The sequence below is a fragment of the Coturnix japonica genome, chromosome 11, assembly GCF_054131305.1.
Source record: "Coturnix japonica strain WE chromosome 11, WE-NBRP24, whole genome shotgun sequence".
Taxonomy (NCBI): domain Eukaryota; kingdom Metazoa; phylum Chordata; class Aves; order Galliformes; family Phasianidae; genus Coturnix; species Coturnix japonica.
Genome location: NC_140673.1, coordinates 9,997,097 through 10,015,545, shown reverse-complemented (window position 1 = coordinate 10,015,545; position 18,449 = coordinate 9,997,097). Strand labels below are relative to the sequence as shown.

General features: G+C 46.8%; 1 protein-coding gene across 9 annotated transcripts in view; it reads right to left on the bottom strand.

Moving 5' to 3' along the window:
• Positions 1 to 97: 97 nt before the first annotated feature.
• Positions 98 to 18,449, bottom strand: part of LOC107317155 (coagulation factor XIII B chain-like) — a 33,124-nt gene continuing 14,772 nt past the window's right edge. For 6 of the 9 annotated variants that reach the window (XM_085511133.1, XM_085511132.1, XM_085511134.1 and 3 more), the window contains 11 exons: positions 7,993 to 8,090; positions 6,753 to 6,953; positions 6,099 to 6,284; positions 5,505 to 5,681; positions 5,213 to 5,389; positions 3,952 to 4,131; positions 3,664 to 3,753; positions 2,849 to 3,031; positions 2,315 to 2,518; positions 1,507 to 1,689; positions 98 to 1,164 (listed from right to left, as the gene is read on the bottom strand). In XM_085511133.1, the coding sequence (XP_085367259.1) occupies positions 953 to 1,164; positions 1,507 to 1,689; positions 2,315 to 2,518; positions 2,849 to 3,031; positions 3,664 to 3,753; positions 3,952 to 4,131; positions 5,213 to 5,389; positions 5,505 to 5,681; positions 6,099 to 6,284; positions 6,753 to 6,953; positions 7,993 to 8,074 (1,875 nt within the window). In that variant the 5' untranslated portion in view covers positions 8,075 to 8,090 and the 3' untranslated portion in view covers positions 98 to 952. The remainder of the gene's footprint in view (positions 1,165 to 1,506; positions 1,690 to 2,314; positions 2,519 to 2,848; positions 3,032 to 3,663; positions 3,754 to 3,951; positions 4,132 to 5,212; positions 5,390 to 5,504; positions 5,682 to 6,098; positions 6,285 to 6,752; positions 6,954 to 7,992; positions 8,091 to 18,449) is intronic. The other 3 variants (XM_085511139.1, XM_032446356.2, XM_085511138.1) reach the window with 2 other exon arrangements.

Here is an 18,449-nt window from a genome sequence, read left to right as displayed (position 1 = left end):
AGTGCTGAAGGTCCACTAGAACAGTAGGGCTCCAGCGTAGTGTGCAAGTACCCCTGTGCAAGGTAAATCCATTGGGAGTAGCAAGAAACTAAAAAGCTTCTGTAAAAAAGAAACTAAATAGAGCTTTAATGCTATTTAATATACAGATTTGACAGTGGTGCTTTCACTCAGTCTCTGTGTTAGCAGACCATGGGTCATATAAGGCAGAGAAGTGTCCTGGGGGAAGAGATGGTGCTCCGTGTACTTTAAATGTTCATATTGAGAAGTGTGTGTTGGGCTTATTTATTTGTTTGTTTTTCAACTTTGGTGAAGCCTCTTGTTGCAAAACCTTATCCAGATGACAGGGAAAGCACTGCCAGCACTTTCAGTGCAAAGCAATAGGCTACTGCAGCACATTATTATTTACTGTATGTGTTCATTCTCCCAGACTTGCAAACGGCGTTCATCTGCCATTTATTGTTGTCAAAGGAGAGACCCCTCCCTTCCCCCCAGCTTCAGCCAGAGCTGAAGGTCTTTTAGAAAAACAAATGCATAATGTTGAATGCAATGACAGCAACAGAATGAGAAGAAATCTTGAAAATATCTGAGCAACGTTAATAATAGCAACCAATATTATGACAACAGTCCTAGTGAAAATGCAGTGGTAAGCTGAATACAGTGATAAACAATTCATCACCTACAGAAATTCATCACCTGTCTACAAAAAGCAACTACAACCCAAGTTCCACGAACACAAATATTCCTTTTGACAGTCTCCTGCACAGATGCACTGGCAGAAGCACCGTAAGTCTCACTGAATTCTTCTTCCTAAGATTTCCACACACAAGCTGTTCATATTGCTTTGTGTTGCTGCACACTCAGTCCTCAGTCCACAGGGCATTTATCTAGTTAATTCTAGATAAAGAAAACATACATACCTTTCCTATACATTATTTTTTTAAGTCATATGTAATTATTTTCTCCTTTCAACACATCTTGGATACAGTAACTGTCCTCTCTTGCACTGGACTTGAAATAAAGTTGCACCAGATTCTGCTCCAAAATGGTTCTGTTTGCAGTAAAATCCAACATAATCCCCATGGTAAAAGTAAACTTGGTTCTCGTAAAAACTTTCTAGAAGCACGTTATTTTTTTCCATTTCGTCCTTTGACAAAGTGCATGGCTCTAATGAATAGAAATATATTCAGTGTTAATAAATCCATTGTTTTTGAAATCAGATGATTGTGACTAGAATTGATGCTCAAAAGGTAGGTTATTCCACTTTCTCTTAAGATATTATACTTGAAATCACTGTATTTTTTGTTGCAGCCAGTACATAATATGTACTTAAAAAAGCCAAACAAGGTTGTACTCGCTTCTATTAAAACATGCATTCCTCTCTAACTGAAAAATTCATTTAAACTCTTAATGATGTTGCAATTGACAACACTCAGTCTATTAATGCTGAGCATCAATCTATAAATACTTAGTTCACACCTAACAACCAAAAATAACTGCTGTGCCTACCTATACAAAGTGGCGGTGAAGTCCACTGGCCCTCGGAACAATAAATCCTCTCAGATCCTTGCAAGAAGTAATAATCAGAGCAACTATACTGAACTGAAGAACCGTTGTCATACTGGGTCAGAGGTGGGAGAGTAAGAGCTCCATTTGCAATAGATGGTGGAGAGTCACATTTTTCCACAGGCACTGGAACAACATCAAAAATCTTTGTGAAATATTCAAGGTAAGAAACTAACAAGTGAGCAGCTTTAAATTGCTATCAGCACTAACTAAATATCAACTCAGTTTATTCTCAATACTTCTACGTCACGTCTCAAATCAGAATGAAATCTGTGCTATTTCTAAACCACGAGAAACCTCTTGTATGCATTTCGGTGTTTACAGCTCTCTTTCCACAGCAGAGCCTTCACTTCCCTCAGCTTGGAGAACAGCTGCTCCCTCCCTTCTATTGCCTTCCCACCAGAGGAAGGTGTGTTGTTTTTATTGTGCTCGTATGTATTTAACAACTATATTCAGGTTGGACAGGGCTCTGGGCAATCCGATCTAGTAAAGGTGTATGTTTGGTGGCCCTGCTAGGCAGGGGCGTTGGAACTACATGATCCTTGAGGTCCCTTCCAACCCGGGTCATTCTGTGATTCTGTGATTCAACACAGATTTAACAGAATATCTGTATTGTGTAAGGATATCTGTCAGATACTAAACTTTTATTACCCTTTGCAATACTTTCTAGGCCTCTTCTGCTGAGGCAAGTGTTTCTTAATAGGTCTGAGACCAATAAAATTGAAAGAACAAATGGAAAGCATTGTTTTACCTTGAAAAACACATTTGGGGTATTTCAGCCTTCCACGGTCGCACCGAGTCCTCCCAGGGGATGTCTCAGTAGTGTGGAGAAATTTGTATCCTTGCTTACATTCGAACTCAACAAGATCACCATGTAGAAAGATTAATTCTTCCTGTCTCCATTTCAACTCTATGTTGTTACTGTTCATATCAGTTACATTAAGAATGCACGGATCTAGGAAATGAAAGCAATTTCTTAACTGCCTTTTTTAGGAGTTGGAAAAAAGTGGAAATAAACAAAAAAACCAGTAGTACTAAAATATTTAGGAACTTTGAGAAATAACATTTTGGATATATTATTTTAAAAAACAAACAAACAAACAAAAAGTAATAAATGAAAAAGAATGAACTCAGAACAGTAATTCCCAGGAAACACAAACGTCTGATACGATGTTTTCTACAAATGTTATTAAACATTAGAACATTAAACATTGGAAGAAAGATCTTTTATTTTCAGGAAGGAAAGAAGGATAGATTTATTGTATTATTTTCCTGCAAGGCTTACCCAAGCAAGTAGGTTGTTCTGTCCAGTTTCCTTGTTCGCAGTAAATAGTACTGGGCCCATCCAAAATATAGTAACGCTGGCAACCATATTCAGCTGAGTCACCATTTGTGTAACTTGGTAATAAAGGGCCCAGAAGAACACCATTTTTAATCGCTGGTGGAGAGGTGCAGTTTTGCTGTATTTCTAATGCAAGGTAAGTAGATGATACATAATTAAATCTTTAAAATGATGTCACCACCGTGAAAATATCTGAATAGTTTAAATAGTCAAAATGGAGTTTGATCCAAAATTTGCATACAAATAAAGTGTCTGACGAGGTCTACAATTACCCAGATAAAGTGCAGGCTATTTTTATTCATTCTAGGCTCCTCATCTACATCCACTCTTGACTCCTGCTGGTTTACACTCAATATGGACTAGTTGTTGTGTGCTGAGACTGTCTTAATTGGCTGCTCAAAATGTTAAACCAGTATGGAGTTCAAAATAAGTCTTAGTGAACTATGAAACAAAGGATTAGCAAAATACTCCTGAATTTGCACATAAAGACAATAGTAATGGAATACAAAATGATTGCAGTTAAATGCTAATGCATGTAAGAAAATTATACATACAGCACTGAAACACTGGTAATTTACAGTCTCAAGAAATAAGGATGTGACACTCAGGCTTACTGCTAAAATGAAGAATACGCAAACATCTTCGAGAGTAAGGAACTGTAGTGTAGCAAAAGAGTAATAAGGTTAGTCGTAAAATACCTGTAACAGCATTAGAGAGCATCTGATTTCCTATTTAATAGAAAAGAAAGTTTCACCTACTCATTTCTTCACTGTGATACGTTTCGCTTGCTCTTATCGACACATTTACTTCGAGTACTGGTGTCTTAGATTCACTTTTATCCACATATCCTGAAATCACAGCAAGAAAAACAAACAAACAAACAAACAAATATATAATCTAGCTCATCTTTCTTATGTGAGGCACTCGAGCTCTCAAGCTTTTATCAGAGGAGAACAATTAGCTTTGCAGGTAGGGAAACTGTGACCATTGGGAATATTAAGATACTGTTTAAGAATTATTTCTATTCAGCTGCCAGAGGTACTGACCCAGACATATAGGGGGTGACGTCCATTTTCCTTTTTCACATTGGATTTCCCCAGATCCTCTTATTTCATATTCACTCTGACACTGTATGCGAACTCTGTCACCACTGTGATATGTTCTTCTGTCTGTGCTGATACGGGCGTGAGGAGGCAGTGGTGGCGGAGGACATTTATTTCTTACATCTGAAAATAAAAAATGCATGTAAGCAGCACAATTCATTTAACCGTGTGGTGTGCAAGTCTGTGTTTTCAGAAGGCATTTCTGGTTTATCCAGAGGCATCTCTCAGCCCCACACCTCACTTAAGATGAAGATTTAGAACAAAAATGGGGCTTTACTTTCAACAAATATAAAAGAGAGGCATTATGATATTGCACTGTTATAAAGAAACTGATAATTTCTTGTGTTCTCGGTATAATGTTCTTTCTAAGTAATTGGGTAACAGATTTTCCACACCATCCATTAGCACAATACTTAACACAGCTGGTGAATCCAATTGTAATAATACACAAGCAGTGAAAGCAGTGACCACTGATCACAGCCCCTGGAAGTATCTGAGAGAGATGTGGGTGTGGTGCTTAGGAACGCAGTTGGACATGTAGTGTCAGGTGGACGGTTGGACTCGATCATCTTAAGTATCTTTCTTCCAACCTAAATGATTCAAAAATAGCATTTTTACTTAAAAATGCACTTAAAACCAGCAGTGGTTTTGTGTTTTTTTGTTTTGCTTTGTTGTGGTTTTTTTGTTGTTGTTTTTTTTAAGGAGAAATGAATATATATCTTCCTCCTCAAGCATCAGACAGAAATGCTGTAAAAGAATTGTTCTTAGTACATCAGGAGGCATGCTCCCACCTCACGAAACTTCTACACATGCTCAGTTAACCCTTCACATAATCTGAACACTGGTTACCTTGAACTCTAAGGGCTGAGTGACTTCCCCACCTTGAACTCTAAGGGCTGAGTGACTTCCCCACTATTGCTTCTTCCTGCTTTTCCAGGAAACAACACGTGGAAGCAGCAGCAGGTAACAGTGCCTGCTCAATTGTTAGATTCCACCTAGAACAGGCGGAAGCAGCCTAATTCCAATTGCCAGTATTTCCTCTTCCCCACCATTTAGGCCTGGTGCTCTTCTGCTCACATTTTATTTCTAGTTAGGTAGTAAACTGGTACAAGAGGTTATTTGTATTTTGTATTCATAAAGAAAGCATTTCAGTTCAAGGAAGTGCTGCAGAATTTTACATATTGCAGACGCAAAAATGAGGTACCTTCACACACCGGAGGATCCGGATACCAGCCAAAGTAATAACACTGAATCAGATCAAATTCACGGAAAGAGTAATTTTCCTCACAGAAAAAATGAACAACATCTCCTTCTTCATAGATTTTCTTCACTGGATAGAAACCTCCGTGTTCTATTGCACCCAAAGAGGGGCAGGTTTTTTCTGGGGAGAAAACATAAACTTTTTTATCCCAACAGTTTATAAAACTTAGAATTTTTTATCCAGTTTTAGACTGTGTCACATTTCAAACAGATTTCATTTCAAATGCACTACATACTTGAGCACTTTGGAGTAAGGGACCATCCGTGCGGGAGACAAACTGCTGCTTCTGTAGCGTTTCCTCCTGCAGTGTGGTATCCCTCATCACATTTATATAGCAGAGCTTCATTCATTTGGAGCTCTCGCTGGGTTGTGAAGTAGCTGCCATGATGTAACTCTGGTACTTGGCATGATTCTTAAATGAATAAGACACAGCTGTAATATTAGTGTTGTTTTTCCTTTGAGCTTACTTACCTAAACTTCCCTTAAAAGTGATTGTATCTGAGGCACTCTTTGGAAATAGCAAACAATTAAAAAGGCAACAGTTTTTATAGGTTTCCTAGTGCTCATTTGGGTTCAAAGTTTGGACAAAAATGGGTTTATTTGAAATGGAATGATCTCGCCTATACCAATTCCACAATGTTATCTATGCCAATTCACAAAACAAGCAGCATGAAACATCTGAGAACTTCATCGCATGCAGTACAGCTGGGAACTTACTTCAGGAGTATTCAAATAACCTGACAAAGGCAGTTTGACCTTACAGGTTTGGGAAAGCCAGCAGAATTATATAAACATATATGACATTAGAAGGAGAAAAACACAACCCTACCAACTTTCTTCGTACAGGTTGCCTGGGAAGACCATCCGTCTGACTGACATTGCAGCGTATCTTCAGTACCACCGCCGGGAGCGTGGTAGCCTTGATTACATTTGTACTGTAGTTTCTCATGTATTTTGAAGTAAGTTTCTGTACCATAAAAAATGCCATGTTCCAGAAGAGGCTTAGTACATTTTTCTAAATGACAAGACAGTGTGGTTAGCAAAAAATAATTAAGGTAATATTTTCCCTGAAGGACAAGAAAATGAGGTTTTCAAGTCATCTCAATCCAAATTCACGTTCTTGTTTTATGGAAATTCTGCCACAAACACTGAACAGATGGTAGTACAGCTTTACATGTCAGTCTGGAGCTAAGGTGGCTCAGATGCCCATCTGCATCTAAAATATCAATTAATTTTCCCAAATTAAGGTATGCTGAGCACCTTTTTTGAAATTCTTAAAAAACATATGTGGTAAGAGGAGCATATAATAGTGTAAATAATTCAGTGTATGAATATAATACACAATGGATTTCACCTCAACATAACTTCATACATAATTTTATCCCTACTATTCTGCACCTTTTGTCCCCATACGCTTGAGAAAATAATTGAGCCAAAATAGGTTCCTGCTGGAGGTAACAATGAAATGAAGAAACTAACTCACTGTAGCACTGTGGCACTGGAGACCATCCTTTTACCGTACAAGTTATTCTTCCTTCTTGAGTCCCAGTTTCAGTCGTATAACCGGCCGCACAAGAATAGGAAAGGTTTTTTCCTTTACGCATAGGGAAATAGTAGCCTTTAAAACTGTAATAATAGGGGGCAATCCGTCCATTTTCTACATGAGGCAAATCACAAAATTCATCTGCAAAGACATCATAACAGGCGTATTTCTCACTGTAAATCTCATCCCATATAAGAATGTATTTGTTTTAAAACAGTTGGATTGATTCGGGCGTACAAACAAAGGAAATGAAACTCTGCTTGCAAGGTCAAAGCTGGTGTATTTGGCAGTCGCTGTTGTTAAATTAAAAAAAGTTTTTTTCCGAAGTTATCACACTTACTATAGTTTGTTTTTTTTTTTAACTAAATCTTATCCTTGGCATTTAGAGTCTTATAATGCACACTGAAATTGTGAGATATTGAAAACAGACATTCTTTAGGTTCACAGAAATAGAATAATCTGTGGAATGAAATTTCCCTTTTTGATCAGGACAAAATGGATGCAGGGCGTGTTTATCTGACTCTCTGTAGCCTAGAAGATATAAGCAGGGGCACCTTTTACTGAAAAACTTCTGATGCACAGACAAATGAAGTGGAAACAGTGTCAAGAATCAGCTACACAATAGCTGCTCATCCAGCATGATGAACCAACAGGTGCCAATACAGATGACTAGCTGAAGGGAGTTTAGGAACAGAACTCACAGTTCAAGCAGCAGCATTCTAGACAGACTCAGGAATTTCGAGCAGTATAGAAAAAAGGGATAGGAAACATGAGGCATCGCCTGAGGCTGACTTCTGCAGGCACCATTTAACTTCTGCTCCCCTGTCCAGCCGTCAGCCAGAACAACCCAATTAGTGTGACACGCCAACACACCTAATGTCTAGGAGGGCAAATTTCCAATTGCATAATTCCCCAAAATAGCTCAGAGACATTTAGTGAGAAAATTCTTCCAAACAGAAACCTGGACCTATTATACAGCTTCAAAGCATGCATGTGAATCTGTAGCTTGGATAAGCAGCAGCAACTGATTCATGATTATCAGCCATCTAGCAACAAAACTGTATTTAAAAAGCAGTCTTTATTCTTGCTCAAGATACGAAAGACACCACACCTAAGAGATCTAAACCACACTTTCTAGATTCAATGCATATTTATCAGCAAAAGAATGTAGTGTTTTTACCTTCTGCAAAGAGTTTGCCTGAATTCATCATAACTAGGAAGAAAAAACAGCTTTTAAATCTCATCTTCATTACCGTCCTCATCAGCAGTTCCCATCATCTGCAAAAAAAATCCCCGACTATCACTTTTGTGAATGATTAACTGAATTTTCAATGGTATTGGCAAACTCTGTAACTCCCAGAGTATTTTGTGACGAAAATTACTTCACTGAAAACTTTTTATTTTGTTTTAATTCTCCACAAACCACGACTAGACTTGCAGAACTCTGCTTCCACTGGCCATACTTTGTATCAGTCAATGGCTCTGAATTTGTTGGATAACAGTAAATCTAGGCATCAAACTGAAAGGAACAATTTGAACTAGCTGAACACTGTCCCCGTTAGAACCTCCTGAGTTCCAAGTTTAAAGGGCATTCTGTTATCAGCTTACTGTTTACCTTGGCAGCAGCAATGAGAAATAAAAAAATCTCTCTCACACACTGCTTTGCATTCTATCTATCATCTGAAATTCATTCCAGAGGCCCTAATATAAAGGAGAAAATCGTAACCATGAAGCCGCTGCTCCTTCCTGTCCTTACATTCTGTAGCACAGACACCCACCTTTCTTTTAAGCAAAGAGTCTAAAAAAGTTAGATTGGATGTATTAGTATATTATTCCTACCGCTCTGCGTAACTTATCTGATCCTTGATGTTCTTAAGGGCATGGATCTGGTTCCCTGCCAGCAAAACTCAGGGGCTTCATTAAATTAGGAAAAGGCGTGTGTAGCAAACCAAAAATAAAAAAGGGCCACCTTTAAGCATTGACTGAAGTGTTTGGTTTCCCACGTGAAACAGACCAGGAACCTCCTTATTCCCTCCTTGCATCTAAATACTACATGGTTTTCTGCAGGTGCAGAAAAGGAGGTAATCTTTATTTTCTCAAGTTTATTTCACATGTGTATTTCACAAGAACAGTATACACTTAGGCCTCTGACTTTAAGCAGCATTTTGCCTCAGAGCATCCTGCAGCCCTGAAATGAAATGATGCTGAGACTCAGTACTTGTAATGTGAAATAACTAATGGGACTGCAAGGGGTCACTGACACAAGAAATGCCTCAGCTGCTTTGGACCTCGTGGCAGTAAAAAAAATGAAAACTGCATTTGGGATGTAATGTACAGCAATGAAGTAAATGTAAAAGTTCAGCTGATTTTAAAAAGATAAGAATTCTCACTCTGTATTTTAAAATCTGAATGCCTAAATTGAAACAGAAGGTATAAATGATGGTCTGAAACTGCACAGCCAGCATGAGTTGGACATCCCTGGTGTTTTAAATATGATGTTTGAATAACAAATCTTACGAGGACCTAAAAGCAAGGTAACGTTCAGCAGCAGCTAAAGCACTCCATATATTTTATGAAACATGTGTGACCTGTAAGATCTAATGCCAGTAGCAAAACGTCCATCAGCTTCATTATGTAAACAAGAAACAGAGCTCGCCTGTGATTGTACATGCTACAGTCAATGGGACAGTGAAAAGGAGTTCAGAGTCAAGGTGACCAGAAGCAGCAACAATGGAGCAAGTGCCTGGCAGCTGTGTAATGGATACACTGAGAAGGTGTAGAGGAAGGGCTGAGTGTCAGCTTGAGCCATTGATTGAGCACCTGGTGGGAAGGCAGGGCCCACCCAGAGCTGATCAGGTGCACACAATCCCCCTGATGGCTGCAAGAGGTGGAGCCAGGATCCACCCCTTCACAGACCTCATTTAAGGGCTGGCAGTGAAGGGGAAAGCATCTGTTTCCAGAGATCCCTGCCTGTTGGAGTCCTTCTAAAGCTAAGCAGTTCTTTTCCTTCCTTTCTTTATTTGTGGCTGCTGCAGTTGGGTTCGTTCTCATTTGCTTCAGCCGAAGACTTTGTCACTCTGCTATTATCATCCCATTCTAGTGTTACAGAAGAGCATTTTAATTGGAAAAAAAAGTTAGTGCTTCTATTTTTGAAGCAGAGTTAAATGGAGCAAAAAGGGAAAGGGATAAAAGGTCAAAATAACAGCGGTGTGGTAAAGCTCTGGCTGTTGCTTTGAGAGCATCACAACACATAGTAAAAAACAATCACTGCTTTGTCATGTTGGTCTTTATGTGGGCACTGTTGTCAATCACACGTGTGGATCCGTGGGTGGCTCCGTCACCCGGGGAAGATGTTTCAACGCGGGGAATAGAGAGTTTCCTGCTGTGCCCCGCTCTGCCTGGGATTTCAGCGGTGACAAATGTCATGTTGGAAGTGCAGACAGTGAAAATTATGGGGACACATATCAGGTAACTTTCTGTGGCAGCACTTGGAACTTTCTTGTCTTTTTATTTGTTGTGTAAAGATTAAAGCCAAAGAAAGGAAGTAGTTGTTAATGGGTGGAACACTTAGTCACCTTACTGGTGAATACAGTGGAGGACATTGTAGGCTGCACCTGTGCTGCCCAGTGTTGCAGGCACTGAGAAATCAGGAACCCTCCCCATGTGTTTGCTATGGGCACGTGAAAGTGAGTGTGTCTGAACCAACTGAGCCCAAGCCTCTCAGTTCTGTCAGTGAGCACTTTCTTACAGCTTGTATAAACAAGATTAGGAGATGCCTAGTAAATGGGGAGCTGTGCAGGATACTGCCCTGGTTATGTCAGTTAGTCTGTTTGGATGCGGCACGGGTGATGGTTCTGGATCAAGGTTACAGCTGGGCATTCATCTGCTTTGCTGTGATGTTATTCTAGTTGCCAGGGACTTACCTGACAGCCCTGACTTATCAAATAAATTGCTTTTTCTCCCTCTCACTTATCAGAGGGAGTACGCTTCTCTTGGTCTTGGTCTTCTGACTGGTATATCTATAGAAATCATTGCTTTTTTTTAGTCTCTTTACCAAGTTCAGTTCCACCTGTGCACCAGTTAATTAACTCATCTGTGTGTGTGTGGAAGGCATCTGTGTATTCTTCTCAGGTTGCATGTGTGTTTCCTCAGCCTTTATGTATATTTTCCTTCTTTTGGCTTGTCTTTTTTCCCCAGCAGGTCACTGCTCTGTCACACGCTGCTCTTGTGCCTCCTCTGCTTGGTTTCTAACACTGGGTGTAGGGGAACTGCAGTTCTCTCAGAAAGGCAACCTTAAAGAGTTCCTTTTATGCTTCTATCTGTCTATCTATCTATGTCAGCATTTGTGAATACATATTTATTTCTTTCTTCTGTACATGGACTGCTGCATTATTTTCTGTAGTAAAAGTTCACAGGTAGCCTCCTCTGCCTAACTGAAAGCTGTGAAGCATATCAAATGTTGTAGAAATGGAACCTGTGTGAAATAATGCAGTTCAGCAGGCTTTGTTCCTTCTGAGTGTGGGGAAAAAAAGGAGCCAAGAAGAGAGTGAGTTAGATCTGTTTCTTGGCTTGTTTCTTTGGCTGATTTCATTATGACGGGGCTTTTAATATAGGAACTGAGTTTCTACTGAAGTGTTGTTGTTTAGTGTATGCACAATTCTGTATGTTGCTCATACAATTCCGGATGCTGATCAGAAACAATTGTTTGGAGGAATGGTTCTCTCCTTATGGGAGAATCTGTTCCATTCGCTGTTAAGTGTTGACAGGTGATAAGTGCAGTGGTACCTGAGCCCTCTGCATAGATGGCCATTTACTTCCAACAGGCTTTGCACCTTATAAGGACTAGGTTCATACTTGAGCGCCCTGTTAAGATTAAGGACACTTCAAAGGCTAAGAATTGTTATCCCAAGGTGAATACTTCTTTTGTCACTTGGCTGAAATTCCTAAGTTAAGCTAAGCTGCTGTCAAGGTGGATGAGGTATTCTTCAAGACAGGGAAAAGATGATGTAGATCTGAGTGTCTGGCTTGAAAGAGAAATGGGCTAATGCAGTAATTTAGCATAAATGCAGAGATGTGCTTCTGAGACAGAGATACAGGGAGTGAGTACAAGTATGCTGGTAAGTTTGAGCAACACATTGAACCAGCTTTATGTATTTATTTCTTTGGTTTTTTTTCTGTAGATTAAATTTTTAGCTGTCGTTGTTCCCTAGTTGGCCAACTGCCCATTCATAATGTTATCTGGGGGTCATAGAGATGTTGATGATGATGATGATGATGTGAATAGAATGTGAAGGATATACGTATAGGATAGAAATGTGTAATCACAAACTTGTTCTCTTGTTAAAAGCTATAATAATATGTAACTTTGTTCCCATAAGCCTGTAAGTAAGTGCTGTCTGGAGAATATAATCAGTTAGTTTGTAAAGAAACCATATAGGGTGATGATGGAACAATGATGTTGTTAAACAAACAGTTTTATCTGATCATAGTGTTATTCACAATGTTATAGGAGAATGTCAGTCTAAGTAAGTAAGTAAGTGTAAGCAAAGCCAGTTGATAGGGAGAAAAAAGTTTAATCTGGAAAATCCTAAAGGCAAATTCACTTGTCTGAAAGCTTTCTTGACTGCTTGTGCAGATGGGCCTTCTTACCGGCCTGACTCTTATGAGAGGTAACCAAAACTAACAATCCTCATAGAGAATGAAGAAGTGAGATGTTAACATCTTGGGCTGCCAAAAAAAAGTATTTCTCCGAGGTTTTATTGTTTAAGAAAGAGAAGTAAAAGTGCACTGCATTGCAGGGTAAATAACTTTGCCATTGCATATTTACAGCTGATATTTGATTAGTTAGAAGCCAAATGGTTTTTAAGTATACAGCAATTAGAAGTCATTGCGAGGTAGTTAACTAACTGCCCATCTTGGAATCCAGCAAACTGTGCCTGCAGGTTTTTTTTATGTATAAATCCTCAACTCTGACCTTCCAAGTCACCACACATAATTGAGGAAAAAAAGTACAGCAAGTCAGACAGTAACTACATGAATGCACTTACTTACTTATCTGTTTGATCCTCTTTATTATTTTTCAGTTAAAATCAAAATTTTATAAAAAAAGAGAAAAAGCACAACAGTCCAGCTGCCTTCCTAGCAGTACCACAGAGCAGGCTTGTTTTCCTTCCATTCTTGTGTATTTTGCTAGGCTCACAAGCATATGGGAATCTTATTTCATTTGAAACACAATTTGAAGGATTAGCTGTTCTCCTTCTCTCAAGGTAGCAATTCTGTCCATCTTCTGAGGCCACCGCAGCACTAAGTCAGCTCTATTGCTTTTAGCATTAGCTGTAATGTTTTTGATACCACATCTGAAGCATCACTGGTTCCTCTGTTTTCTTCCTTCTGCCCCTGCTTTATGCTCTGTCAGATACTGATGATGCATTGAGATTTACTGAAGCAGTTCAAGTAAGCTACATTGCCATTGCATGGTTTATTTTTATTTCTTTTCAAATAGAGAAAATAAATCTCCATAGCTCAGACATGCATTTAGGGTAGGAGGTGAGGGTCTTGTCATCTTAGCCTGCTAATCAAGGCACTGCACAAGTGAGATGTCTGTGTGTGATTACCCCAAAAATAGAAAAGGGAGAAGGTTTTCAGATGAATTTTTATTTGTGATACTCAACATTGCCCTGCTTTCAGGACACACACCTGCCTTCAAGCTTGGAAAGCTCTACAGAATCAGAGAAGTGCTGCTCATCAGAAACTCAGCTGTAACAATATGAAAATGGGAACACCACTCTGATTTCAGCTGGTGAGTAAGTTTGTTCCTTTTTAAAAGGAAACTGGTATAGCTGGAAAAATAGCCACCACAAACACCAACTCCTTTCTAACCATTTTATTCTCTTTCTTTAGGTTGCCAATACAGTGAAGCAGTCCTAAGCATCCAGAGGACATATACTGGGGCAGACACCCACCACAGGAACATTTTACCTCCAGCTGTTTACTCAAGTCCTTTCCAAAGGGAAAACTCTTGCAATCCCTAGAGTGTGAGTGACTATACATAGTGACAGAATGCACAGACAAAGTCTTAGTTTAAAAGAAGGCTTTACCAGACATTTCTAGTCAACTGATTTTAATTTTCCCACACCACATGGGACCAGGAAGAGCTGGCTTCTATGTCCTCACTTTCAGGCCAGAAGAAAAATCACCACACGAGTCACTCCAGCACCTAGGTATGCACCGGCCCTTGTAGCTGGGTGGGGGGGGGGGGGTGGGGTGAAGGGGAGTGGAGGGGCCATCAAACCCCCTCCCCCCAAACCATCACACACCCCCACCCCAATATCACAGGGGGGGCCCCAACCAGTCCGGGGCGGGGGGGCTCCCCAACACACACACAACCCCCCCAAAACTACATGGGGGGCCCCTACCAGCCCGGGGTGGTGGTGGGGGGTGGCTCCCCATCACACCCCCACCCCATCCATCACACACACACCCCAACACAACAGGGGGGGGCCCAACCAGCCCGGGGGGGTGGGGGGGGTTCCACATCACACACCCCCACCACCCAAACACCACGGGGGGTCCCCCACCAGTCCGGGGTGGGGGTAGGGGGGGGGGGCTCCAAATCACACCCCCCTCCCACCCATCACACACACCCCCATCCCCCAAACACCACAGGGGGGGGCCACCACCAGCCCGGGGGGGGTGGGGAGGGCTCCACATCACAGCCCCCCCTGCCCACAAACACCACGGGGGGTCCACCACCAGCCCGGGATGGGGGTCGGGGGGGTGCTCCCAATCACATCCCCACCCCCTCCATCACACACCCCACCCAACACCACAGGGGGGGCCTCCACCAGCCCGTGGGGGGGGGGGGGGGGGGCTCCCCACCACACACACAACCCCCCCCCCAACACTACATGGGGGGCCCCCACCAGCCCGGGGGGGTGGGGGGGGGCTCCCCATCACACCCCCCCAAACCCCCAAACACCACGGGGGGTCCCCCATCAGCCCGGGGTGGAGGTGAGTGGTGGCTCCCCATCACACCCCCACCCCATCCATCACACACACACACCAACACCACAGGGGCGGCCCCCACCATCCCACGGGGGGGGGGGGTGGGGGCTCCCCATCGCACCCCCACCCCCCCCAACACTACAGGGGGGGTCCCCACCAGCCCAAGGGGGTGTGGGGGGCTCCACATCACACCGCCCCCCACCCATCACACCCCGCCCCCCTCCATCAAACAACCCCCCCCCCCCACCCCCACCAACACAGGGGGGCCCCCACCAGCCCGGGGGGGTGGGGTGGGCTCCCCATCACACCCCCCCCTACCCATCACACACACACGCACTCCCCAACACCACAGGGGGAGCCCGCATCAGCCCAGGGGGTTGGGGGGGCTCCCAATCACACCCCCCCACACACACAAAACACACACACCCCCACCCATCACACACAACCCCCGCAACACTACAGGGGGGTCCCCCACTATCCGGGGGGAGGGGGGGGCGCTCCCAATCACACACACAACCCCCCCCCAACACTACAGGGGGGGGCCCCAACTCCCCGGGGGGGTGCTCCCCAACACAAACACACACACCCCAACACCACAGGGGGGACCCCTACCAGCCCGGGGGGGAGGGGGGGGCTGAAGGGCGGTGAGGGGGGAAAAGGGGGGGTGGGGGGGCTCCCCATCACACACCCCCCCTCTCCATCACAACCCCCGCCCCCCCAACACCACAGGGGGGACCCCCACCAGCCCGGGAAGGGGGGGGGGCTCCCCACCACACCCCCACCCCATCCATCACACACACACCCCAACACCACAGGGGGGGCCCCAACCAGTCCGGGGTGGGGGTGGGGGGGGGCTCCAAATCACACCCCCCTCCCACCAATCACACACCCCCCATCCCCCAAACACCACAGGGGGGGGGGCCCACCAGCCCGGGGGGGTGGGGAGGGCTCCACATCACAGCCCCCCCTGCCCACAAACACCACGGGGGGTCCACCACCAGCCCGGGATGGGGGTCGGAGGGTTGCTCTCCATCACACACCCCAACCAACACCACAGGGGGGCCCCCACCAGCCCGTGGGGGGGGGGGCTCCCCAACACACACACAACCCCCCCCAACACTACATGGGGGGCCCCCACCAGCCCGGAGGGGTGGGGGGGGCTCCCCATCACACCCCCCCCACCCCCCAAACACCACGGGGGGTCCCCCATAAGCCCGGGGTGGAGGTGAATGGTGGCTCCCCATCACACCCCCCCCCCACCCATCACACACACACGCACTCCCCAACACCACAGGGGGGGCCCCCATCAGCCCAGGGGTTGGGGGGGCTCCCAATCACACCCCCCCACACACACATCACACACTCCCCCACTCATCTCACCCCACCCCCCTCCATCAAACCCCCCACCCCATCCCCCCAACACCACAGGGGGGCCCCCACTAGCCCGGGGGGGTTGGGGGGGCTCCCCATCACAGCCCCCCACACCCATCACACACACCCCCAACACCACAGGGGGGACCCCCACCAGCCCGTGGGGGGGGTGGGGCTCCACATCACACCCCCCCCACCCCCCAAACACCACGGGGGGTCCCCCATCAGCCCGGGATGGAGGTGGGGGGTGTCTCCCCATCACACCCCTACCCCATCCATCACACAGCCCCCACCCATCACACTCCACCCCCCTCCATCAAACACACCACCCTCCCCAACACCACAAGGGGGCCCCCACCAGCACAGGGGGGTGGGGGGGGCTCCCCATCACACGCCCCCCACCCCCCAAACACCACAGGGGGGTCCCCCACCGGCCCGGGGTGGGGGAGGGGGTTCTCTCAATCAGACCCACCCCCACCCAACACCACAGGAGGAGGCCTCCACTAGCCCGGGAGGGGGGGGGGGGAGGGGGAGACTCCCCATCACACCCCCCCCAACACCACACAGGGTCCCCCACCAGCCCGGGATGGGGGTCGGGGGGGTGCTCCCCATCACATCCCCACCCCCTCCATCACACACCCCACCCAACACCACAGGGGGGCCCCCACCAACCCGGGAGGACGGGGGGGGGGCTCCCCAACACACACACAATACCCGCAACACGACAGGGGGGTCCCCCACTATCCGGGGGGACGGGGGGTCTCCCAATCACACCCCTACCCCCCACAACACCACAGTGGGGGCCCACACCAGCACGGGGGGGTGGTGGGGGTGTGTGTTATGGGTGGGGGGGGCTGTGATGGGGAGCCCCCCCCACCCCCCCGTGCTGGTGGGGGCCCTACTGTGGTGTTGGAGGGGTGGGTATTTGATGGAGGGGGGTGGGGTGTGATGGGTGTGGGGGGGGTGTGATGGGTGTGGGGGGGGTGTGATGGGTGTGGTGGGGGTGTGATGGGTGTGGGGGGGGTGTGATGGGGAGCCCCCCCACCCCCGAGCTGGTAAGGGACCCCCCGTAATGTTGGGGTGTGTGTGTTTGTGTTGGGGAGCCCCTCCCTCCCCGGGTAGGTGGGGGCCCCCCCTGTAGTGTTGGGGGGGGTTGTGTGTGTGACGGGGAGCCCCCCCCCCTCCTGGGTTGGTGGGGGTCCCCCCTGTGGTGTTGGGGGGGCGAGGGTTGTGATGGAGAGGGGGTGTGTGTGATAGGGAGCCCCCCCACCCCCCCTTTTCCCCCCTAACCCCCCTTTTTCCCCTCTCACCGCCCTTCAGCCCACCCCTCCCCCCCGGGCTGGTAGGGGTCCCCCCTGTGGTGTTGCGGGGGGGTGTGTGTGTTTGTGTTGGGGAGCACCCCCCCGGGGAGTTGGGGCCCCCCCCTGTAGTGTTGGGGGGGGGTTGTGTGTGTGATGGGGAGCGTCCCCCCCCCTCCCCCCGGATAGTGGGGGACCCCCCTGTAGTGTTGCGGGTATTGTGTGGGATGGGTGGGGGTGTGTGTGTGATGTGTGTGTGGGGGGGTGTGATTGGGAGCCCCCCCAACCCCCTGGGCTGATGCGGGCCCCCCCTGTGGTGTTGGGGAGTGCCTGTGTGTGTGATGGGTGGAGGGGGGTGTGATGGGTGGAGGGGGGTGTGATGGGGAGCCACCACTCACCTCCACCCCGGGCTGTTGGGGGACCCCCCGTGGTGCTGGGGAGGGTGGTGTGTTTGATGGAGGGGGGTGGGGCGTGATGGGTGGGGGCTGTGTGATGGATGGGGTGGGGGTGTGATGGGGAGCCACCCCCCACACCCTCCCCGGGCTGGTGGGGCCCCCCCCTGTGGTGTTGGGGGGGGGTGGGGGTGTGATGGGGAGCCCCCACCCCCCCACCGGCTGGTGGTGGCCCCCCCCATATGGTGTTGGGTGGGGTGTGTGATGGAGGTGGTGGGGATGTAATGGGGAGCCCCCCACCGACCCCCATCCCGGGCTGGTGTGGGACCCCGTCTGGTGTTGGGGGAGGTTGTGATGGGGAGTCTTCCCCCCCCCCGCCCGGGCTAATGGAGGCCCCCTCCTGTGATGTTTGGTGGGGGTGTGATGGATGGGGTGGGGGTGTGATGGGGAGCACCCCCCCACAAACACCCGGGGGGCTGGGGGGGCTCCACATCACACACCACCCACCCCCCACCCCCCAAACACCACGGGGGGGTCCCCCACCAGCACCGGGGGGGGGGGGGGGGCGGGGC